The sequence below is a fragment of the Eleutherodactylus coqui genome, chromosome 3 (genome assembly GCF_035609145.1).
Source record: "Eleutherodactylus coqui strain aEleCoq1 chromosome 3, aEleCoq1.hap1, whole genome shotgun sequence".
NCBI classification, from domain to species: domain Eukaryota; kingdom Metazoa; phylum Chordata; class Amphibia; order Anura; family Eleutherodactylidae; genus Eleutherodactylus; species Eleutherodactylus coqui.
This window is the reverse complement of record NC_089839.1, coordinates 48,405,212-48,426,240: the sequence shown is the minus strand read 5'-3', so window position 1 is coordinate 48,426,240 and position 21,029 is coordinate 48,405,212. Positions and strand designations below refer to the sequence as shown.

Below are 21,029 nucleotides of genomic sequence, written 5' to 3'. Positions count from 1 at the left end.
ACTTTCACATAGAAGTCAATGTGTCCTATCTTGTTGAGGTAAAGCATATCTATAAATGCTATTAATTGCAGCTCGGGCTACCATCAGGACCACTTAGACCGTAGGGCAAATGGTACATCCGCACTGGGCTGCCTGGTTATACCTGGCAGCAGTGCCAATTTCAACTGTAACTACATCATTACCTATTGTGTGTCTCTCTAGTCTTCGCTCAGTTGCGAGTCAAGCAGACGTTTGCGTGTTGAAGCATGTGACTATTATAGCCAGTTACTGGTCTAGTTTCTCATTGCGGCTGTGGACTGGCTACAGCGGTCCTACGCTTACATGGGCAAGTGACTGCTGGAGCGGGGAATGAGTGGAGACCATGGGAAGTCTGTGGCCGGAGATAGGAGAGTATGAGTGGGGATTAGGGCTGCAAGCGCTGTGGAAACAGTAGATGGGGGTCTGTCTTGATACTTGTCCACTAGGCCCACTCGGCTATTAAAAACTGATGATAAAAAGGGAAAATGTTTCATTTTCTGGCTTTAATCCGTAAAAAGGTGATCCATTCCATTTACATGGACCTGCCGGTCACCCGATGGTGCCGTATTAGTCAGCTGCAGGGGCATTGGGCTGGAGAACGGGGACAACACAATGCGGGTCCAGGCTCTTACAGCTGACAACTTATCTTTGCTATATCTGTATCTGCCATGCATCGCAGGTGTTATAGCACTACAGTCACCACATTTCATAGAATTCACACAAACAAGGGTGTAATATCAACAGAACCATACTCAGGACGTCTCTGCCTTCACCTGGGTGCAATGCTCACACGACAGCCGCACCCATGATTTCCTGTTACCCTCTCACTGTATTTTTGGGTACATAATCTCCACATCTGTATAAACTTTTTAGCAATGTACGAAGATGCTTTTGTAGAAAGATCCCTCAAATATACACCAATTGCAGAGTATTCCTGCTGCAAAGACCAAAATAACCAATTGTAATCTGTAGACGGCAGGCATATAATTTCCCTGCAGCGCCTCCAAAGGGGAATTGATGCACTGCACGGTGCGCATTTATCTCCACTCAGACTAATTGATTGAGTTCTTAAATGGTGGACCCCACCCCCCCTCATTTAGAAACCCCATTTTCAAATATCCTACTAGTGACTTTCCTAATAGAGTGTATGGAATGGGGTTTCTAAACCAGACAAGTCCTTTAACATGTTACTGTGTTTGGTGGCTATGGAGAACTGGAACTGGCTGTAAAAATCTGAAGCAAGATGTTACCTACACATCAGAGCTTGGCACATTCGGTAGAAAAAGTCAGGATTGTACTGGTATCAATCTTAAAGAGATTGTCCGAGAATTTAATACATTAAATCAGTTGCAAGAAATATTATAAAACATTTTTTTTTAAACTCAACTGTTAAAGTTTTTATTTCGAAAGGGTGGAAGCAGGGAAGAGAGGAGGGGCATCGAACAGATGGGTTAGTGTATGGATTTTGGCTTGCCTTACAATTCCCAGTCATTGTTACAAGGCTTGTTTAAAGAGTCTAACATTGACTTGCAAGAATTCTGCCTTCCAATAGGTGGTGCTGCAGAGGAATTTTTCCATCTCCATTATTTGCATATTACCCAGAGTAGCATGAATGGCCTTATAAGTCTTCTCACTAGCTCACCTTCTAGGTGTTCTCCCTAAGGAGAAAAGATAGTGTTCTTGACTGAAGTTAGGAAAGTATATTGAAAGTGGCTTCCTTCTGCTACGATACATGCATGAAGACGTCCTTGGACCTGTGTTCATTCCAGGGTCTCTCAACGCAGACTGGCAGCTAAATCTCCTGCAGGCAACTTCCTGCGGGATCTGCCCTTATCGTAGTAGAAGGCGACCACTCCATAGGAAAGTGATAAAAGTATGATCGGCGATGGTCTCACCGCCAAGACCCTCATCAATCTCAAAAGTGGGGTTCCTGTGTCCCCCTCTCCTTGTTAGGACGGGTTCACTGCATCAACCCACAGTGACATCAAATTGAATGGAGCGGTGGCCAAAGCATGAGTGCCTGCTGTTCTAGTCCTTTCAATGGGGCTCACGAAAATAACTGAATACAAGCACTCAGTCATCTCCGGCAGTCACACTGAAAATGAATTGAGAGGCACCGTGCATGTGCGACTGCCGCTCTGTTTGCACTCCTTCTTAGCGGTCTCAGTAATGAGACCCTCACAATCAGACTTTTATCACCTATGAAGAGGTGATAAAAGTGTATTCTGGTACAATGCCTTTAAATGCCTAAAGAGATGTGTTTTCTGGGGAGAAGGAGTTAATTGCTCCGCATAGAAGGACCCTTAAGCCCCATTTACACGCAGTGATTATTGCTCAAAATTCGTTCAAATGATGGCATTTGAGCGATAATCGTTGCGTGTAAATGCTACCATCTTTCACTTTTCGTCTGAATAATGATTGTTAGGTAAGTATAAAATCCATTGATCAAACGGAAAGAGATAGCAGGGACTGTACTCTGTGTTCTCCACAAGAGCAGCTGATTACATTGTATTCAGCTGACAGCGCGGCAGCCTATGCGAAGACAATGCAGCTGAGTGCAAAGTCCAGACCACATGCTGGGATTTGCAAATAGCTCCTGGAGGCTCATTTGCACGCAAATGAAGCTGATAAAGTGCTAATGGATATTAGCGCCCATTAGAACTTTATGTAAAACGATTGCTAAAACTGTTAATATTTCAATCCTTTAAAAGATTCTCTTTGCATGTAAATGAGACTTTAGTGTAAAGTCATTAGCAGAATGGAAAGCATGGCAGGGTGCTAGATAGAGGTGAGGGAGGAGATATAGAGTGGTGACGCACTGTGAAGAGCTTTATGAATAAAAGCGAGGAGTTTAAAGGGCCTCGGTCATCACTTTTGAGCATCAGAAACTACATTATGAGGCTCAAAAGGTGAGGGGATGGAGGGTCTGGAGAACTCACCAGGTCCTTCATTCTAGAATTGTGCCCCCCAAAAAATCAACGGGCGCACACAGTGTGACTCTTCTATAAAAGAATATGCACATGCATACAGCCTTCTGAAAAGAGTCCAGGTTTGTGCGCGGATTACTCGAGGGCACAAACTGAAATGGAGGATCCAGTGAGTATAAAAAGCAGCTCCCCAGACCCCCTGTCCCATCGCTTTAAGCCCCATAATGTAGTTTATGGGGTGCAAATGTGATGACAAAGGACCTTTAAATTGTATTCGAGAGGATGGGCAACCAGTACAGTGACTGGCACAGGGCGAAGGCATTGCTGTAGTGACTGGCACAGGGTAGAGGCACTGCTGTAGTGACTGGCACAGGGTAGAGGCACTGCTGCAGTGACTGCCACAGGGTAGAGGCACTGCTGCAGTGACTGCCACAGGGTAGAGGCACTGATGCAGTGACTGCCACAGGGTAGAGGCACTGCTGCAGTGACTGCCACAGGGTAGAGGCACTGCTGCAGTGACTGCCACAGGGTAGAGGCACTGCTGCAGTGACTGCCACAGGGTAGAGGCACTGCTGCAGTGACTGGCACAGGGTAGAGGCACTGCTGTAGTGACTGGCACAGGGTAGAGGCACTGCTGTAGTGACTGCCACAGGGTAGAGGCACTGCTGTAGTGACTGCCACAGGGTAGAGGCACTGCTGTAGTGACTGCCACAGGGTAGAGGCACTGCTGTAGTGACTGGCACAGGGTAGAGGCACTGCTGTAGTGACTGCCACAGGGTAGACGCACTGCTGTAGTGACTGCCACAGGGTAGAGGCACTGCTGTAGTGACTGCCACAGGGTAGAGGCACTGCTGTAGTGACTGCCACAGGGTAGAGGCACTGCTGTAGTGACTGCCACAGGGTAGAGGCACTGCTGTAGTGACTGCCACAGGGTAGAGGCACTGCTGTAGTGACTGGCACAGGGTAGAGGCACTGCTGTAGTGACTGGCACAGGGTAGAGGCACTGCTGTAGTGACTGGCACAGGGTAGAGGCACTGCTGTAGTGACTGCCACAGGGTAGAGGCACTGCTGTAGTGACTGCCACAGGGTAGAGGCACTGCTGTAGTGACTGGCACAGGGTAGAGGCACTGCTGTAGTGACTGGCACCGGGTAGAGGCACTGCTGTAGTGACTGGCACCGGGTAGAGGCACTGCTGTAGTGACTGGCACCGGGTAGAGGCACTGCTGTAGTGACTGGCACAGGGTGGAGGCATTGGTGTAGTGACTGGCACAAGGTGAAGGCATTGGTGTAGTGACTGGCACAAGGTGAAGGCATTGGTGTAGTGACTGGCACAAGGTGAAGGCATTGGTGTAGTGACTGGCACAGGGTGGAGATACTGCTGTAGTGACTGGCACAGGGTAGAGGCACTGCTGTAGTGACTGGCACTGGGTGGAAACACTGCTGTAATGCCTGGCACAGGGTGGAGGCACTGTTGTAGTGATTGGCACAGGATGGAGACACTGCTGTAGTGACTGACTGGCACAGGGTGGAGGCATCAGTGTAGCGGTTGGACAGAAAGATGAGCTTGGCTGCTGCATCCAGGATAGGTTGGGAAGAGTAAACAGCTGAGTGAGGGGGAAGACCGATCAATAGTGAGTTACAGTAGTTAAGGCGGGAACGATAAAGGGTAACAATAAAACTTTTCGCTGTTTCCACAGTAAGAAAAGGGCAGATTCTGGAGATGATTTTGGGGTGCAGGTGACATGAGCGAAGTGAATAAACAGAGGGAGCAAAGACTGAAGTCAAACATGACCCCCAGACAGCGGCTAACCTGCGGAAGAGTTATGGTAGCCCCATACACTGATATGTCCCCTTCTAAGGATTAATACCCTTTTTCAAAGATGTGTCCCATAATGCTTTTTTTCCCCGTTCTGCCCGTCCCTTCTCCAAACCGACGAGGAGCTGCTGGCAGAAGTCGCCCTCTGCTCGCACGATCCCCACTCACATACCTTGGTCTCTTTCCGTTCCCAAATAAGTGATGACTGTATTTAGGATGTCCGTAAATGTCGCTCTGGTTACTAGACAGGGGTTTTGCCTAAAACAAAACAATTAGGAAAACTGTTAAATACTGAAGTCCCTTCACTTGCCGCCGCCGCCGAGCCTGTAGGTCCTACCAACAATGACACAAATTGCATGTTTTATAGAACAATGGCAGAGCATAATGCGGGACTGAATTGGTTTTCCTTCCCCTGTGGCCGTGAGATAAATACATAAATATGCATTGAGTGGCTCCCTGCTTTTAGTGACCTAATGTATTATTCAATGTAATTCAATCTAGACCCGCCGCATATGATTCTGATCAGGACATAAGCTGCAAAACTGAACCAGCAGTGGAAAATCACATTATACTCATAATGAGAAGTGTTCAGGACAGGCACACAGCAGCCATGGATGACAGACAATGGGCAGCTTAAATTAGCTGCAGTTTTCTTTCTCTCTTTCCACAGTTGTAATCCAGCATTCACAGGGCTGCTGTGTGATGCCAGACCATCAGACCTAGCAGGCTAGTGGACTTATGCCTTATGGAAGCCTGTGCCAAACCCAATCAATGGAGTTCTCCGGGACATTAATATTGATGGGCTCTCCTTAGGACAGGGCATCAATGGTTGACTGGTGGGGGTCCGATATCCAAGACCATTGCCAATCAGCACAATGAACAAGCGTTGTTGTGTCCCCATCACAGCGGTGGTCGTTCATTCCATGCACTTATATAGGACCGAACGGGACTGAGCTACAATGCCAGGAAGAGCCGTCCATATGGGGGAGCCACTGCGCCCACGGAAACAATGGACGGAATGTGGTGCTTGCAGGGGCATCGCGGCCCCCGGCATGATTGAGGTCTGGGACGCTGGACTTCGAGAAACCAAGCTATCCTAAAGGACAAGCCTTTGATATTCGTATCTCAGTGAACCCATTTATGGCTTATTAAAAAGGAATTGTCCAGTTGTAAATTATTATTGATGGCCTGTGTGTTGGATAGGCCATCAATAGTAGTTTAGTGATGGTCTGCATTCACTGGCCCAGTGTGCTCATGCATTGAACTGATTTTTGCAGGAAGAAGACAGCTCCATTCACACTGCAGTGGCCAGAGTTGGTATTGCTGACCAAATTCCCATTGAAGTGAATAGGAACTTCAACTGTAATACCAAGCCTGGCCACAGCAGTGGGAATGGAGCTGTCTACTTCCTGCAGAAAGCAGATCAGTACATGAATGCAATGGCTTTGCATACGACTTATTGGAAGGATGTACAGTCATATGTTTCCATACGTTTTTCATTGACTGCATGTTAAAAAAATTATACGTTTCCATACAGATTTTTTTTGTGGGACAGAAAAGTGTACTAGGTAGGCTGCGCTATTCCACTAAAAAACACACATTTGAAAAGTGAAATATGGTTAAAGGATGCAGTTTTGAACTTCATGTGACACATGGTAGCCTATGGGTACGTGAAACGTGTATACGTTCTGATACTCTGTCTTTGCATAGTAATACATACAATTCATGGATGCCTAAATCCTAGTGTGAATGGCCCCGTAGGCTGTGTTCACACTGCGTTTTCTGTGTATGTTAAACATTAAGCTAAGTTCACACTAGTGTTTTTTGTTTTCATCTAGCTGTTCCGTCGTGGAAGCAGCTAAACAGAAGGAAAATGCTCCAGCTTCAGTGTCTACAGACCTGCATTGGAAGTGAAGACCTTCAGTGTCAATCTGTCAGTTTTCTGTCTCCATGCCATTTTATAACTGAAGGGCAGACCGCTGCGGCTTTGTTGCCAGGTTTAAAAAAATGGAAGCAAAATAGATTGCAATGTTTCCATTTATTAACCCCTTAAGGCCCATGTAGACAACGATTATCGCTCAAAAGCCGTCTTTTGAGCGATAATCGTTGTGTTTAACTGCAATGACATTGTACAGTTTTCGTTATGCCATCGCTCATCGTCGTCTTTCAGCATGAGACTTACCAGGGATTCATAGCGGGATACAGCTGATACTATTGTTTTAGCTGTATTCCGTTCCTGATATCAGGCTTGTCTTCTGCATCCTCCGCTCAGAGTGCTCGGCTGTATAACAGCCGGGTGCTGTAGCGGGTGAACAGCTGTATGCAGAAGACAGGGGGGGGGGGCACCCTGCTTGTCTTCTGCATCCTCCTCTCCCAACGCTTGGCTGTATAACAGCTGGGCACTCGGAGCGGGGAACAGCTGTATGCAGAAGACAAGCGGGGACACCACGCTTGTCTCCTGCATCCTCGGCAGGCAGCACAAGGCGATCGCTTATCTTAAGCAATCATCTTGCACTGTAAATGACACAACAATGATCGCTCAAAAGTCGCTTGAGCGACATCTTTTGAGCGATTATCGTTGTGTCTAAATGGGCCTTTAGTGACCAAGCCTGTTTGCGCCTTAATGACCAGGCCAGATTTTGGAAACCTGACATGTGTCACTTTAACATAGAATAACTCCATAAAGGTTTTGCATATCCAAGTGATTCTGACCTTGTTTGTTCGCCACATTTTGTATTTCATTTAGGTGGTAAAAATAGAATTTGTGGACATTTAATAAAAGCGTCAAAATTGGGATTTTGAAAAAATTGTAATTGTTTTCCACATTTTCAACTGTCAAATATGTGCAAGCATACTGTACAAAGATATATATTTCCATCTGTTTACTTTATTCTGGAAGCACATTTCTTTTTAGTTTTTTTTAAGCATTTAAGAGACGTACAAATTTATCATTAGTTGTTAAAATTTTGAGGAACATTTTGTTTTCCTGCACCATTTTGCATCATTTGACTTTCGCAGTTTCTACATATCACTGTATATAGACACTGCTTTCTAAGACACAATAGGAGTTCCGTCAGTGCGCTGGACTGATGGCTAAGTTTCCCTCAGGGCTCACTTCTGAACCTGCTTATCAGCTCAGTTATGACCACAACACAGTTCATCTTTGCTGTTGTCATAAATTTGCTGATAAAAAGTGCAGGAAAGAAGAGATAAGAGCTAAAAAAAACCAAGCTGCAGTCCAACCTTATACTGCAGTTTTCACATGCAGTGATATGTAGAAGCTGCAGAAGACGAATCATTTCATTAAACCCCATTGCCTTAATTACTGTTAGTCCAAAATACATGAATTTAACGGAGAAAAAAATTGCCCACTGAAATAGCCTTTAAGTTATCTTGCCATGTTAAATATCAACATTTGCTACATCTGTCTGGCCTAGTTGTTCGCCGTACGCCCGGTTCTGTTCTCAGCGACACTGCTGGAACATATGACACTACGCTCCTGCGCTGACAAAGTCTGTTATATTTGTTCACAGTCATATTGAGTGGAAAATGAGATGTTAAGAGGAACAAGTATAGTTCTGGACTCTATAGAGACAGTCCAAGAATAATAATCCACTGTGCCAAGGAATAAGTGAATGAAGGCATAGATTTTCTTGCTTGGGACATAACATAGCTGTGATGGTCTCATGCGCACAGCTATATTATGGCAGAGTACAACCAAGATGAACAGAGTCAGAATAGGACATATATAAACTGGACTTCTAAGGAACCCTACTGTACCTACTACTGTTTCCCCAAAAATTAGACCTACCCCTAAAGTAAGCCCTAAGATGATTTTTAGCTATTTTTGGGGAAGCTTGAAATATAAGCCCTACTGCAAAATAAGCCCTAGCTAGACTACATTTTTAAAAAATTATAAAATTATTCATTACCTAGCAGCCATGATCCGGGTCCCTTCTGCTAGTCTCTGAGATTCTGTAGCACGTCGCGCGACCTGCACTCCTCTGCTGCCGACAGAACATCACTTAATGGTCTCGGGATTCATAAATCCCGCCTCCAGGAAGCGATGTCTCTGATTGGTTCTGCGAGCGCTGCTCCTAGCCAATCACAGCCGTCGCAGGGTTTATGAATCCCGCAACCAGCAAGTGATGTTCTGTCAGCAGCTGACGAGTGCAGGACGCACAGCGGAGCTCCGGAACTTTGGAAACCAGCGAGAGGGACTCGGACCGCGGCGGCTAGGTAAGTAAAATAAAATAAAATATTTTCTGGGAAACATGGTATTTCACAAATGGTATGCTCTATTGGATGTAACATTACTTAGATCAGCAGTTCATATACTGGTATAAGGAGACTGCAGGGAGACTGCATAGTGCTGCAGGGAAGTACGACAAATGTATTAAGAAACGCAGGCTTCTTAATACATTTGTCGCATCTATGGGCGCTTGTGCACCAAATCTGAAAACTGGCGTAGCTTTCAGCTATAATGTATGCTAGTTTTTGGCGTACATGATAAGAAGCGTGGCAGACTATGAGAAGCCATGCCCCCTAACGCTAAACCTCACCCATTTTATTTTTTTGAGTCAGGGCTGGCGTAAACAACATACATGCACCCCATTGTTTCTAAAGAATATCTTCACGATGCGATGCCGCATAGAGCACAATGCAAAAAACAGTGATCAGATAACCCACAGTTGTGTCGAGTGGGTGCCACACAAAGGGGTATTCTCAAAATTGACTTATCACCTATTCATAGGATAGGAGATAAAATTCTGATTGTTGGGGGTCTCACCACTGAGACTGCGAACGATCCTGTGGATCGGGGTCCTATGTTACCTTCTTCTCTTCAGTGCAGGCTCCCACTCACATGCATTGAGGAGGAGCCGGAATGGAGCGGCTGTCGAGCAAAGTGCGCTCCATTCATCTTCAATGGGATTGCCAAAAACAGCCAAGAGCTTGTACTCAGCTACTTCTGTCAGCCCCCTTGAAATGAATGAAGCAGCACGATGCATATTCACAAGACTTCCCTGTTTAGACTCTGCTTTAGGACAACGCACTGAGCGTAGACACAAGAAGTTTTTTTCTGGAGAATCTGGCACATCCAGGCATTACATGGACAGTGCATTAATTTCACTGGGAACCATGCAATTCTCCATTTCACCTGTGGAGGAGCTGCAGGGAAACACACAGATCACAATTTATCAATCAGTATGCCAGCAGCAAGAGAACCTGGACCTAGCTTATCATCAGGAGACTCTTTGAACAAAAACTGATTATCCTAAGTGGAGAACTCTTCTAATCTTAGTTGCTAATTGCTATATATTTTTAATTATTTTTCTATACCAGCTTCATTAAAATATATATATATTATTAATAAATTCTTCTTTAGGATCGATTATCACAAGTGAGCGGAAATCGTTTTTATTACATCTCATCAGCCACTCGTACCTTTTGGCCAGCCATAGCCTGGCTTTCAAGCTGTCGGTGATGTCACAGATCTCCTGCTGAAGTTGCTGTGAATTAGTTATGTGTCTTGCTTCAAAGAAGGATTGCAGCATGTATAAAACCTAAGAGAAGCAGAAGAAGAAAAAATGCCAACGCTGTGAAAACATGTTCTAATCCCAGCTCCTGTGAACCTACCGCTCGTCAGAATCCGTCCTTTGATGAGTGAATGGGCACCTGTAAGTGAGGGGTGGCAGCCAGGCTTTCGGCTGGAAAGATTGCTCCCATTGGAGAAGGCTACAAATGCGCTAGGGCCAAAATCCTTTCCTTGTTTATAAATCATAGGCTGTAAGCTTCTTTCATGGAGCGTGAAAAAAAAATCCCAAATGACCTCACCATGCCATCATGGTTTCCTAATGAAATCACATCCTTCTAATTAAAAACAACCGATGAGGCGCTAACATGCCGAAATCCAACTACAACAACTACCCCGCACACTCTGGCCAATAGTTATATGGCTGTAATATGACAGACACTTCCTAACTCTACGCAGGAAAGAAAAGTTGGACCAGGCTGCCAACCCTACAATCCTCTATGTGCTTGCCATCATATAATATGACCGGGACATATAGGAACAATACACATGAGCTGGTGACATCCAGTACGGCCATCTTTGATCCAATGGTGGTTCCCACCAGGTTCCTGTAGGGCAAACATGCCTAACTATGCAACCATACAACAACAAAGGCTGTATGACACTGATTTGCAATTCAGGACTCTAAGACCTTAATCATATGACAAATCCGTGTCCTGAAAGCCTACATGCATTCGTCTATATTGCACTAAATTTGCGGATTTGAACCAGAAAAAAAAAGAATTGCGACATAACGTTTCTTGACGAGGAACCAAAGTTGGTAAATCTGCCCAGGATTTGCCCCACTGGACTATTTCTGCAGCAATTGTAGGTGTAAATTCCCAAATTATGAGTTGAATCCACATGGGATATTTTCAGCACCGATTCCGTTACATGAATATAACCCAAAAAAGCTAGATAGGAGCAGTAATGGTGCTGTATTACTTGTCACCCAACTTTTCCTGGAACAGATGTAACAAAAGACTTAGAACTTATAGCTTTTCATCCCGGAGCGATAGTCATTCAGTGAATGGAGGTGGAGTGGCTGGAGTTCTCTCACAGTGAACAGGCAGTCATTCAAAGACTGAAAGACTCCTGTTCACACTGAGTGAGAACTCGCTCGCTAGTTACTTCGTTTCAGTGAGCTTTAATGAAGCGACTAACGACTACTGAGCGGTTTTTCACTCAGTGCCCTGTCAGTGACTGTGTGTATGCGGAACGACTGTTGCAGAAAACCGTTGTCGCAAGTGATCATTTGGGGGATAATCGCCCCGTGTAAAGATACCCTGGATTGTATGGTTCCCCTTTAAACAAATTAAAGATTTGGGTTTTACCTTTCCCCTACATGGTATGACACTGTCAGCAATTTATCACTGCGTGTAGCCACATAGGATGAAAGTATTGCAGAATCAGACTACGCAGGGTTTGTAGACTGTTACTATGGTGACACATAGGTTTACTTAAGAACGGTGGACATAAAAGCAAAAGGAAATTTTAAGGTTATTTCATTTTCTTTTTCCAGATGCGTTGCGACAGTTTTGGTTGAAAGTCTTCAATTTCCCATTGCAGTTATTCATTCAGACTCCCAAATTATCCAGTTTTCCAAAAAATATACAGTGTGTTTACCGCAAACTGTGTATATACATGCATAGGAAAATGCGATATTCATCTTCACATCTTATACAGCTTTCTATGAGCATCCTATGACCCGCTATCTTGCACATCCCTTTAATCCAGAATATTCCACTTACATTACAATGAATGAACTTTTCCGTAATTCAGCTGGAGTCTACACAGGCGCTTATTGTCTCTGCAGCATTATTTATTTTTAAAGAACCCAAGTTTGATGTTTCATACAACTTTAGCCGCAGGACAGGTGGAAGCAGAGTCAGGAATCCCGCGTTCCCACATGAAGCTGCTACTATAACAGATCCCTGGTACCTAGTTCTGACCTCAGCTTAAAAATAGCACCTCTGGGCACAAACACAACCTGTAGTAAAATCTCTCCAATTACAGGAGGAAACGGCAACAATATATATACTGTATGTATATTTAGTATATTTGCTTTGATTTATGGTTTAGAGCGAAGTTGCTCTTGTAGGAGTATTGTGAGATGTGACTGAAAGGCTCGGGGATAATGCTAGTCCTGGGCATGGGCACAGATAGTGCAGCGGTTTACCAACTTTCCTGAAACTTTGTGGGTTTTAGGAAATTCTATATTTAACGCTAGTACATTCTGGCAAAAGTTATACCTTACCTTATATAGACACTGCACATTATAGCCATTTAAAAGGGACATAAAGAAAAAGAAAATTTCTTCCATGCCATACAGTATATGTTTTTGGGAAAGCTGGGTGACAACCGATATGGCTGCCTTTAGAGCGTCTACTGAATTGTCAACCTTGCTTGTCTAGAAACCTGACTGGCAAATCTGCTTAGTTAGGGCTTTTACCCACTAGCGTTTTTTTTTTCTTGCGCTGCGAGAGCGGGTGAAAACACTTGCAGCGCAAAACAAAAAACCAGCGCGATATCGCTAAATGCTTTTAATGGGGCGGCAGCAGCAGCGCCAACCCTATTGAAAGTATAGGAAATATATCGCAGACTTCTGTCACAGCTGTGGCAGAAGTCCAGGATGCTATCCCATTGCTTTCAATGGAGTCGGCGCTGTTGCTGCCGCTCCATTGAAAGCAGTGGGTTGTAGGCAACCCCCACAGCGATGATTTTTGGGGAAGGGCTTGAAATGTAAGCCCTTCCTTAAAAAATCATCCCTAGCTGGTGAAAAAAAATTATATACTCACCTCTCCGCCGCTTCCTCCGGCTGGCTCCCCTGCACTGCTGTCAAGCTCTTTCAGCAGGTGGGGATTTAAAAATCCCTGCCTCCTGAAAGGGCTGTGCTGATTGGCTGAGCACAATCAGCAAGTTATCCCCTGTTCTGTGGATAGGTGATAACTTGTTTTTGTGGGACAACCCCTTTAAATCTTCCCCTTCTGATAGAGGAAATAAATCGTCACCCACTGTGTGCCATCCGAACCAACCCATGGTGCAGACTGTGTAGCATAAGTATCATAATTACAGTACATAGCTTTAAGGGTATGCTCACGTGTGGCATATATGCTGCGTATTTATGTGTGGATAATACTTAGCTTATTACAGCACAAACCACATGGATGGGATTATAAGAAATGTCATCCATACAATGCAGAAAAGATTCACAGCATAAATTGACCATTTTCTTCACGCTCCCATCCAGTGGCTTACTCGGTCCAGTGATGACTTGTTGTATAGATGTGACAACTATAGTCAATCACAGGCTCCTCAGTATTAAGATTCGAAGTTAGACTACCCTGAACCACCTAATCCTAATTGCTGTCCACCAATGGTTATCACATTGAAGCCCATCGAACCCTGAGCAATTTTTTGTACATCAATTTATGTGTAATCCATCTGTCTGATGAAGAGGTCTGTGTACCTCGAAACGTGTTACATCCGCTGGTTCTAAATACAGTATTTTTAAAGAAATAAAACCTATACCACCGATTTTTCTTCTCATGGAAGCCATCACTGATGGACAGGTCGTGCCAGAGTCCTAGCTCTTTCCGCCCTCTTCCACCTCGGCTTGCAGTGGTAACACAACCTTTGGTTGACCAGCGTGGTCGGCCAGCGGCACCCACTTTCTGTTGATTATCTTGGCCCGTAATACTTCTAAGACTCTCTTTGCTTTAAGATTGTTTTGCCCATTTATTCTCTTTCACTTTACGTGTGTCAAGATGTCATCATAGACAGTCAGAGAACCGGGCAAGCTAAGCCTCTCCCGCAGGGAGAAGATGGAAAATGTGACTATACCTCTTTTTTTTTTATTAAACCATTCTAAAAGCGGGTCTGCATCAACATGTTTGGATTTGCAGAATTCCCTGTGGAAAATTGGGGAAAATTCCAAAATTCTGCCCCATGTGAGCGTCAAAAAACACTCCTGGTAATACTATGTTTGGCCCAGATCAGAGCCTGAGGGGGCAAGTGGGTAGTCATGCTCCGCCCCTGCACTAGGCATAGCGTATGTTTGACTTGGAGTGCTCCTTGCATCCCTTGAACATTATTATTAGCTGGTAAATATAGACATCAGACATGAGTTTAAATACACTTCTTAAACTGGAAACCTGGAACTAGACTCGGCAAGATTCCACAGCCCCGTGTGTTTGTATCGTACCTGCGTTAAACCTGGGAATAAAACCACATGAACAGTAAATCATTGGCCTCTGATAACAACCATTTTTGTAATCTGTTTTCTTGGTTCTGTTCCTTCACCCCGGGCAGCTTTGTGCCACATTTTTCCAACGTTCTGTTTATACAGTGTTTTATTTCGTCGGCCGAAACAGCTGTATTTTTTTAAGGACATTGCCGGGAAAGTAGAGTCCATGGTGATGTCAAGTTGCTTCTCTGCGGAGAAGGCAGAACACTGCGATCATTGTTTAAAAAACGGTCCCTCAGAAACGTGAATATTTATAGTGTACACATAATTTATACAAACAGGACCAAGGGCAAGCAAGCAAACTTTTTTTTTTTTATGACTTTGGGTCAGTGTGACAGGAGGTGGTGGGGAGAGCTTACTGCGTAGAAAAGAATTTTTGCAATTATGTAAGTGTGACGGAAAGTGTCTCAATCACTGGATGCCTGTGTGTGTGTGTGTGTTTTACGCTTTAAGAAGAAAAAAAAAAAATCTCAGCTCCTTTAATAAGTGACAAACATGTCATAATTATTTTCGGTGCCAGCATTTCCACAACAGCTTCTTTTGTGGACTTCTCAGAAGTGTGAAATTGATGTGACATGAGCCGCAAAAAAAAAACTCGAAAGGGCAAAAAAAAAAACCTGAAGTATAAGATGGCCCCATTATTTATAATTCCCACTGCTGGATAGATTGAAGTGAGGGATGTTGTTTCCAGACGTGCATTATGGGTAGAATTTACAGGAACAGGGCTTGTATAGATGTAAAGAAATAATCTGACATTTACTGAGCACTCAGCTTGTAATGTGCTATTATAGACTGTATTGAATTTGCTTCCCAAATGTTAAAGTGGTTTTCCCATCATCAGAGAAAGTGATGGCATATATTGCTAGGATATGCCATCGCTTTCTCATCAGGGAGGGGCTGGATCACTTATTTAACTCATTTAACCTTTTTTTCCCAGTTTTGTTTGCATAAAGCTTAAAGCGACCTTTCAGATTTATTTCCACCTTCCCGCCATGCACAGTACACTTTTTATACTTCCCGCGCCGTTTGCAGCTCATACACAATGTAATTGTGTATTGGTGCCTTTATATACGTGACAATAGAGAACAATAGGCTGTATCTCACGTATATACGTGGCAAAATAGAGCAATATTAAAGGAGATGCAGGAATTTCTGGCAAGTACTGGTTGTGTAGTGCATGTGACAACCATCTCCTCTATTCTTCATATGTCTGGACTGTGGAGTAGAGTTGCAATTCGGGAGCCATGTGATCAACAGTCATGGCGGCTGATCACATGAATAGCTGTGGACCATCACAGAGCAGTTAGAGGGTATTAGTAGTCTAACATTTCGAATGCACTGTGGGGATTTGGTACTCTGAAGATTGCATTGGCCAACTTCGACAGTCGAAAACAGTATCTGGAAGTGGTGGATCAGAGTGATGACAGAGAAGACCAAGGGCGGGTATATTACTCCCCAGTCCCAGGACAAGATTCTCAAAACCAGAGAGGGTCACTTTAAAGTGTATTAACTTTTCCGATGACTTTTCAGAATAAGTAGCGGTGTGTGAACAAGAGGAATAACTCTATTTTTGTTCATTATATGACTTTCATTGTGCATTTTTTATCATTTTGCTCATCTGATTTTCAATCCTCTCAGGACTGGTGGAAGAAGCCTGGCTGCCATGCTGTTCTATAGACTGTGCACAGAGAAATGCAGATCCTACTCTCTATCTATAAGGGCTCATTCACTTAGACGTATGCATATTTTAGTCTGTGAAATACGGAGCGTTTTACTGCCTACATATCTATCTAGATACATAGATATTAGGGATGAGCGAGTATACTCGCTAAGGCACTACTCGCTCGAGTAATGTGCCTTAGTCGAGTATCTCCCCGCTCGTCCCGAAAGATTCGGGGGCCAGCGCGGGGCGGGGAGTTGCGGGGGAGAGTCGGGAGGAACGGAGGGGAGATCTCTCTCTCTCTCCCGCCCGCTCTCCCCTGCTCCCCGCTGCAACTCACCTGTCAGCTGCGGCGGCCCCCGAATCTTTAGGGACGAGCAGGGAGATACTCGGCTAAGGCACATTACTCGAGCGAGTAGTGCCTTAGCGAGTATACTCGCTCATCCCTAATAGATATCTAAGTATTTTTTGCATGCATAGTCACTGAGTTTTTTTCACACGCGCAAAATGCCCAATTGATGTAACTATTTTTTAAACCACTGTCTCCTGTCATCATGCTTAAAAAAGCAGTGAATACACATGCAACTGCATATTTGCTGAATGTTTACGCAATGCCATAGACTTTAATGGTGATTTCAGTCCATAAATACGGATCAAAATAGGACATGCTGCGTTTTTTTTACACGCCTAAAAAACGCATATCTGAATAACCCAATGGAAATCAATTGGGTTTATATTGTCCGGATTACATGCATTTTTAAAGAATGAAAATAGGCCTGTGTGAATGAGCCCCAACACATACACACATATATAATCACGTAGGACAGTGTAGAGCAGCACTGAGCAGTGAAGAGGTGGTTTTAGTAGCTAAAACACAGGGTACACCAGTTTTCAACAAACAGGATGTATGACTTACAATAAAACAACAACAAAAAGCACCCAAAAAATATGTTCATGTCTCCAGGGGCGTAGCTATAGGGGCTGCAAAGATGGTAGTTGCATCTTAACCCTAGTGTTTCAAGGGGCCCTTAAGCCAGAGAACATCTGTAAAGTGCAACAAAAACCTGGAGTTCTTCTATCTTTTCATGTCCTTCTGGCTGTTGTATGTCAACTCTTGTATAAATAAATCAGCTTTACTTTTGCAGTATTCGTTTTGAATCCCCCCGTATTATAAATGGCACATGGTAGGAGGGGCCGTGTTATAACTTTTGCTTCGAGGTCGGGAAGCTTCTAGCTGCACCTGGGACATCTCCATTATTTTAGAAGGTAATTTCCTTTACTTTTTTGGCTTTAATCACAACATGCTGCAGCTTTATTTTCCAAGTGTGATCCATTGACCGCTTATAAGTGAAGAACTTGTTGACGTCAAGCGATATTAATGGATTCCACTTGGAATTCTTCAGTCTCTTTTTTTTTTTTTCCTTGATGTTTTTGGACTGATTTTGATGTCCTATAAACAGAACAGCTCTAACCTTGTGACACCGACATTGAGATTAAGCAGATATTATTTTTCTGTCTGTTCTACTGCTAATCATGTATGGAAGAAACGTCATATGACTGGTCATCTCTTTATTTTTGGCTGTGTGGCTCCTTGTAGCACTGGGGTCCTGAGTTCCAATCTAATGAGTTCAACATCTGCAGCGGGCTTGTATGCTCTCCGTAGGCTTCTGAGGATTTTTTCTAGAAATCTCAAAACATTCTAATAGAGAACCATATGTTCCTGCGTGGGAGAATTGCTGCTGAACTTTCTATGACTGAAAATACGTTCCATACATCTAACTGCGGTACTGTACTTCCTGCAGCATGTGCATGCTTTTATACAAACACCAATGGGATGTATGGGAAAGTCAAAAATAGTGGTAGCACAGGTCAGCCCTGTGATTCTGAGAACCCCCCATCTATACATATCAATTTATTATCGCATTGTACGTTTTACTATCATTGTGCACACAAGACAGTAGGATCTAATAGGTTTTTTGTGAATCAACCCACAGAAGTAGAACCTAGTGACATATGATTGGCTCCAAAGTCACCTCCAAATAGGGATGTCTTCTGCTGGACCTTTGGAGTCTGTTATTATGTCAGATCCTGTATAATTTGTAATTGTGTAAAGCTACACCAGGCAGCTGTTGACCGAACACTCGATCAGCAAAATGCTATTTCTACTGATTCCAGCAAACGAGAATGTTTATTTCAATAGGAAGAGGGGAATATAATAGTTAATATCCAGGGAAACATGTTGAAATCCAATCCTTTAGTTGTGCGCTCCCCATACACGAGATTATAGGCTGATCCTGCCAAAATCAGGAGCTTCTGATAAATTATATTTCATGAGCGTGACCATCTCTGTAATTAGGGTAGTGGTCATCAGAGTGAAGTGATGACATTACCCTGTCAATTAATGGGCTACTTCAAAATCAGTTTTACAGATCAGCAAAAAGACAACTCGATGCAATATTCTCAGCATGGGTCCTCCAACCCATGAGAAGCAGACAGACTTTCTGCAGCCATTGTCCACCCGTAACTAGTTGATAGAGGTCCTTAATGAAGAAGCTCCCTATGTCAACTTAGGGTACTTTTATATAGGCTGATAGGCGCCCAAGTGATCGCCAGAGTGATCACTCAAAAAAGCAATTACAAGCGACTGTCCTCCCGCTCACTTGTCGGAGTTGTTTGGTTTTTAGCTCACCTAAAAACCAAGTGACTATAGACCAGCATAAAAAAGGCAGTCCTTGTCCTTTAAAGGACTGCCTGTTTAGTCCGATTGGAGGCGGACAGCCGTAAGAGATCTTAACCCCCATTTAGTGAGTAAGCATCACTCCCACGTAAAAGCACAGGAGAGATAATTGTTGGGACTGATGTTGGGCCTTTAAGTGCCCAACGGTCATCACGTCTTAAAGTACCCTTAGGCCGGGCTCACAAGGGCCTATATGTAAAAGCTTACGTGAGTCACGCAGGGTTTTACAGCTGTGGAGCTGGCCTATTGGCATGTATGGCAGCAATATTGTACCGCATATGATAATGTATCTCACGCATGCTATCATGCAGAGTCTGTTTTTTTTATTTGTCTAACCCTTTGCAATCCAATTTTGGATTCAGGGTTTCCTAGGGGGCTTTCTCTTTCTGCCATTATAAAATGGCACCATCTGCTGGCTACAGCCAGTACTGCAGTATGTGACATGCTGGAGAGGTCCCCAACAACAGAGCGGCCAGTAATCTACAGTAAGAATACCCTGCAGGATGTCTTCTGACATCGGAGCTGTACAGCCTTCAATCAGAATGTCTTTAGAGGTCAGATAGTGGATTGGAAAGGGTTTATTTCCTGCGCCGTCGCTTCGCAATGGTGCGTGCATACGCAATGTAATTGTGCATGGGTGTCATTGATTATCCGCCCATGGAGAACATGCTGCATTCTTTTTTGCGCTCATGTATTATCCAAATCTGAGAGAACCACCATAAGGTGATGTATTTGATTGTCTGTGAATTACCACATATCCCTCACGTGAGCCCGCCCATAGACTGCATTACTGTACTCTGGAGGATTATTTCATCACTCATTTGCATAGCTTTTTCCCAAGGAGCATTGCTTGGCCCCTACATCCTCATGGTGCTCTCCACAAGGAGTAACACTATCCCCTGACTCACACAGATGGTCTCTCACTTAACCAACCAGAACCCAAAACCAGCTGTCTGTACATGGGGATTCTGGTTTGGTTTACATCTCTAGTCATGTTGCGAGGCCTGCTAAAAGGTCAGACATTGAATCACAGAGTAGCTGCCTTCCAATAGACGATATTGTGGACACATTATTTCATCACTCATTTGCAAAACCAGAGTTTAGAAGAGAAGGAATCTAGTCTCATCAGGTGCAACACAAATGAGTGCAGGTATCTTAGGCTGGTCTGACACAGGTGGATTTGACTAGCAGAATCCGCGGTTGGCGTCCGCACAGAGGTTCCGCAGCAAATGGCATTTATTGAAAGGTATGTAAAAAAATCGCTCTTTCCTTCACACTTGCGGAAACGAATTGCGATTTCCGCAAGTGGAGGAAAAATCGCGGCATGCTCGATTTTGCTACGGACTCAGCGCGGACAGCCTTCAATAGGGGTACCTGCGTCATCGCCTAAAAATGGCGAGGGAAAAACGGATATTTAAAAAAACAAAACGTACTGCGCATGACTGGCGGCAAGCGTCCATGGTCATCCGCAGTACAGGAAATGGGGGCACACGGGTCACCAGCCGGGGTCACAGTCGGATTCCACTGTGGGAACCCGTATGATGAATCCGGATCGCTCGTATGAGCCCGGCCTTAGGAGGTGGATAACTCCTCATTACAACAATAACTGTCCTCTCTATGTAATAAACTGCTTTACTAGAATGTGCCAATTGTGTATATGTATAAATGTTGGTCAGGCATTCAGTATTTCATAACCCTTCTCCTGCTTGCAAGTGAAATGACATAAATCATGGAATTAACCTTGTGTTACACATTATATAGCAAGAGGAATAAATCCGTCATCGATAGGACCAGGTAGGTATCAGATTATTGGATTACTGGATAAGAGTAAAGTACATTACACATACTTATGGGGGTATTCCAGGTTCTCACTATCCTCAGGATAGGTCATCAATAACTAATTGGCAGGGGTTCGTTGTCAGGATCCCCCAGCCCGCTATCAATGGGAGTGAAGCCCTCTATTACATTTCCTGCCCACCAATGACAATGTCTGGCCCCTCTGCACCAACAGCGGGCCGGAGGATCAGTTTGACGGGCAGTGATCTGGTGCTGC

The 21,029-nt window shown here is 44.2% G+C and overlaps 1 protein-coding gene across 2 annotated transcripts in view; it reads right to left on the bottom strand.

Annotated features, from left to right (window-relative positions):
• The window catches only part of THADA (THADA armadillo repeat containing), a 551,380-nt gene that overhangs the window by 132,504 nt on the left and 397,847 nt on the right, over positions 1-21,029 (bottom strand). For both annotated transcript variants that reach the window (XM_066595569.1, XM_066595570.1), the window contains exons 30-31: positions 10,207-10,325; positions 4,934-5,019 (exon numbers count right to left, since the gene is read on the bottom strand). In XM_066595569.1, coding sequence (XP_066451666.1) covers positions 4,934-5,019; positions 10,207-10,325 — 205 coding nt within the window. The remainder of the gene's footprint in view (positions 1-4,933; positions 5,020-10,206; positions 10,326-21,029) is intronic.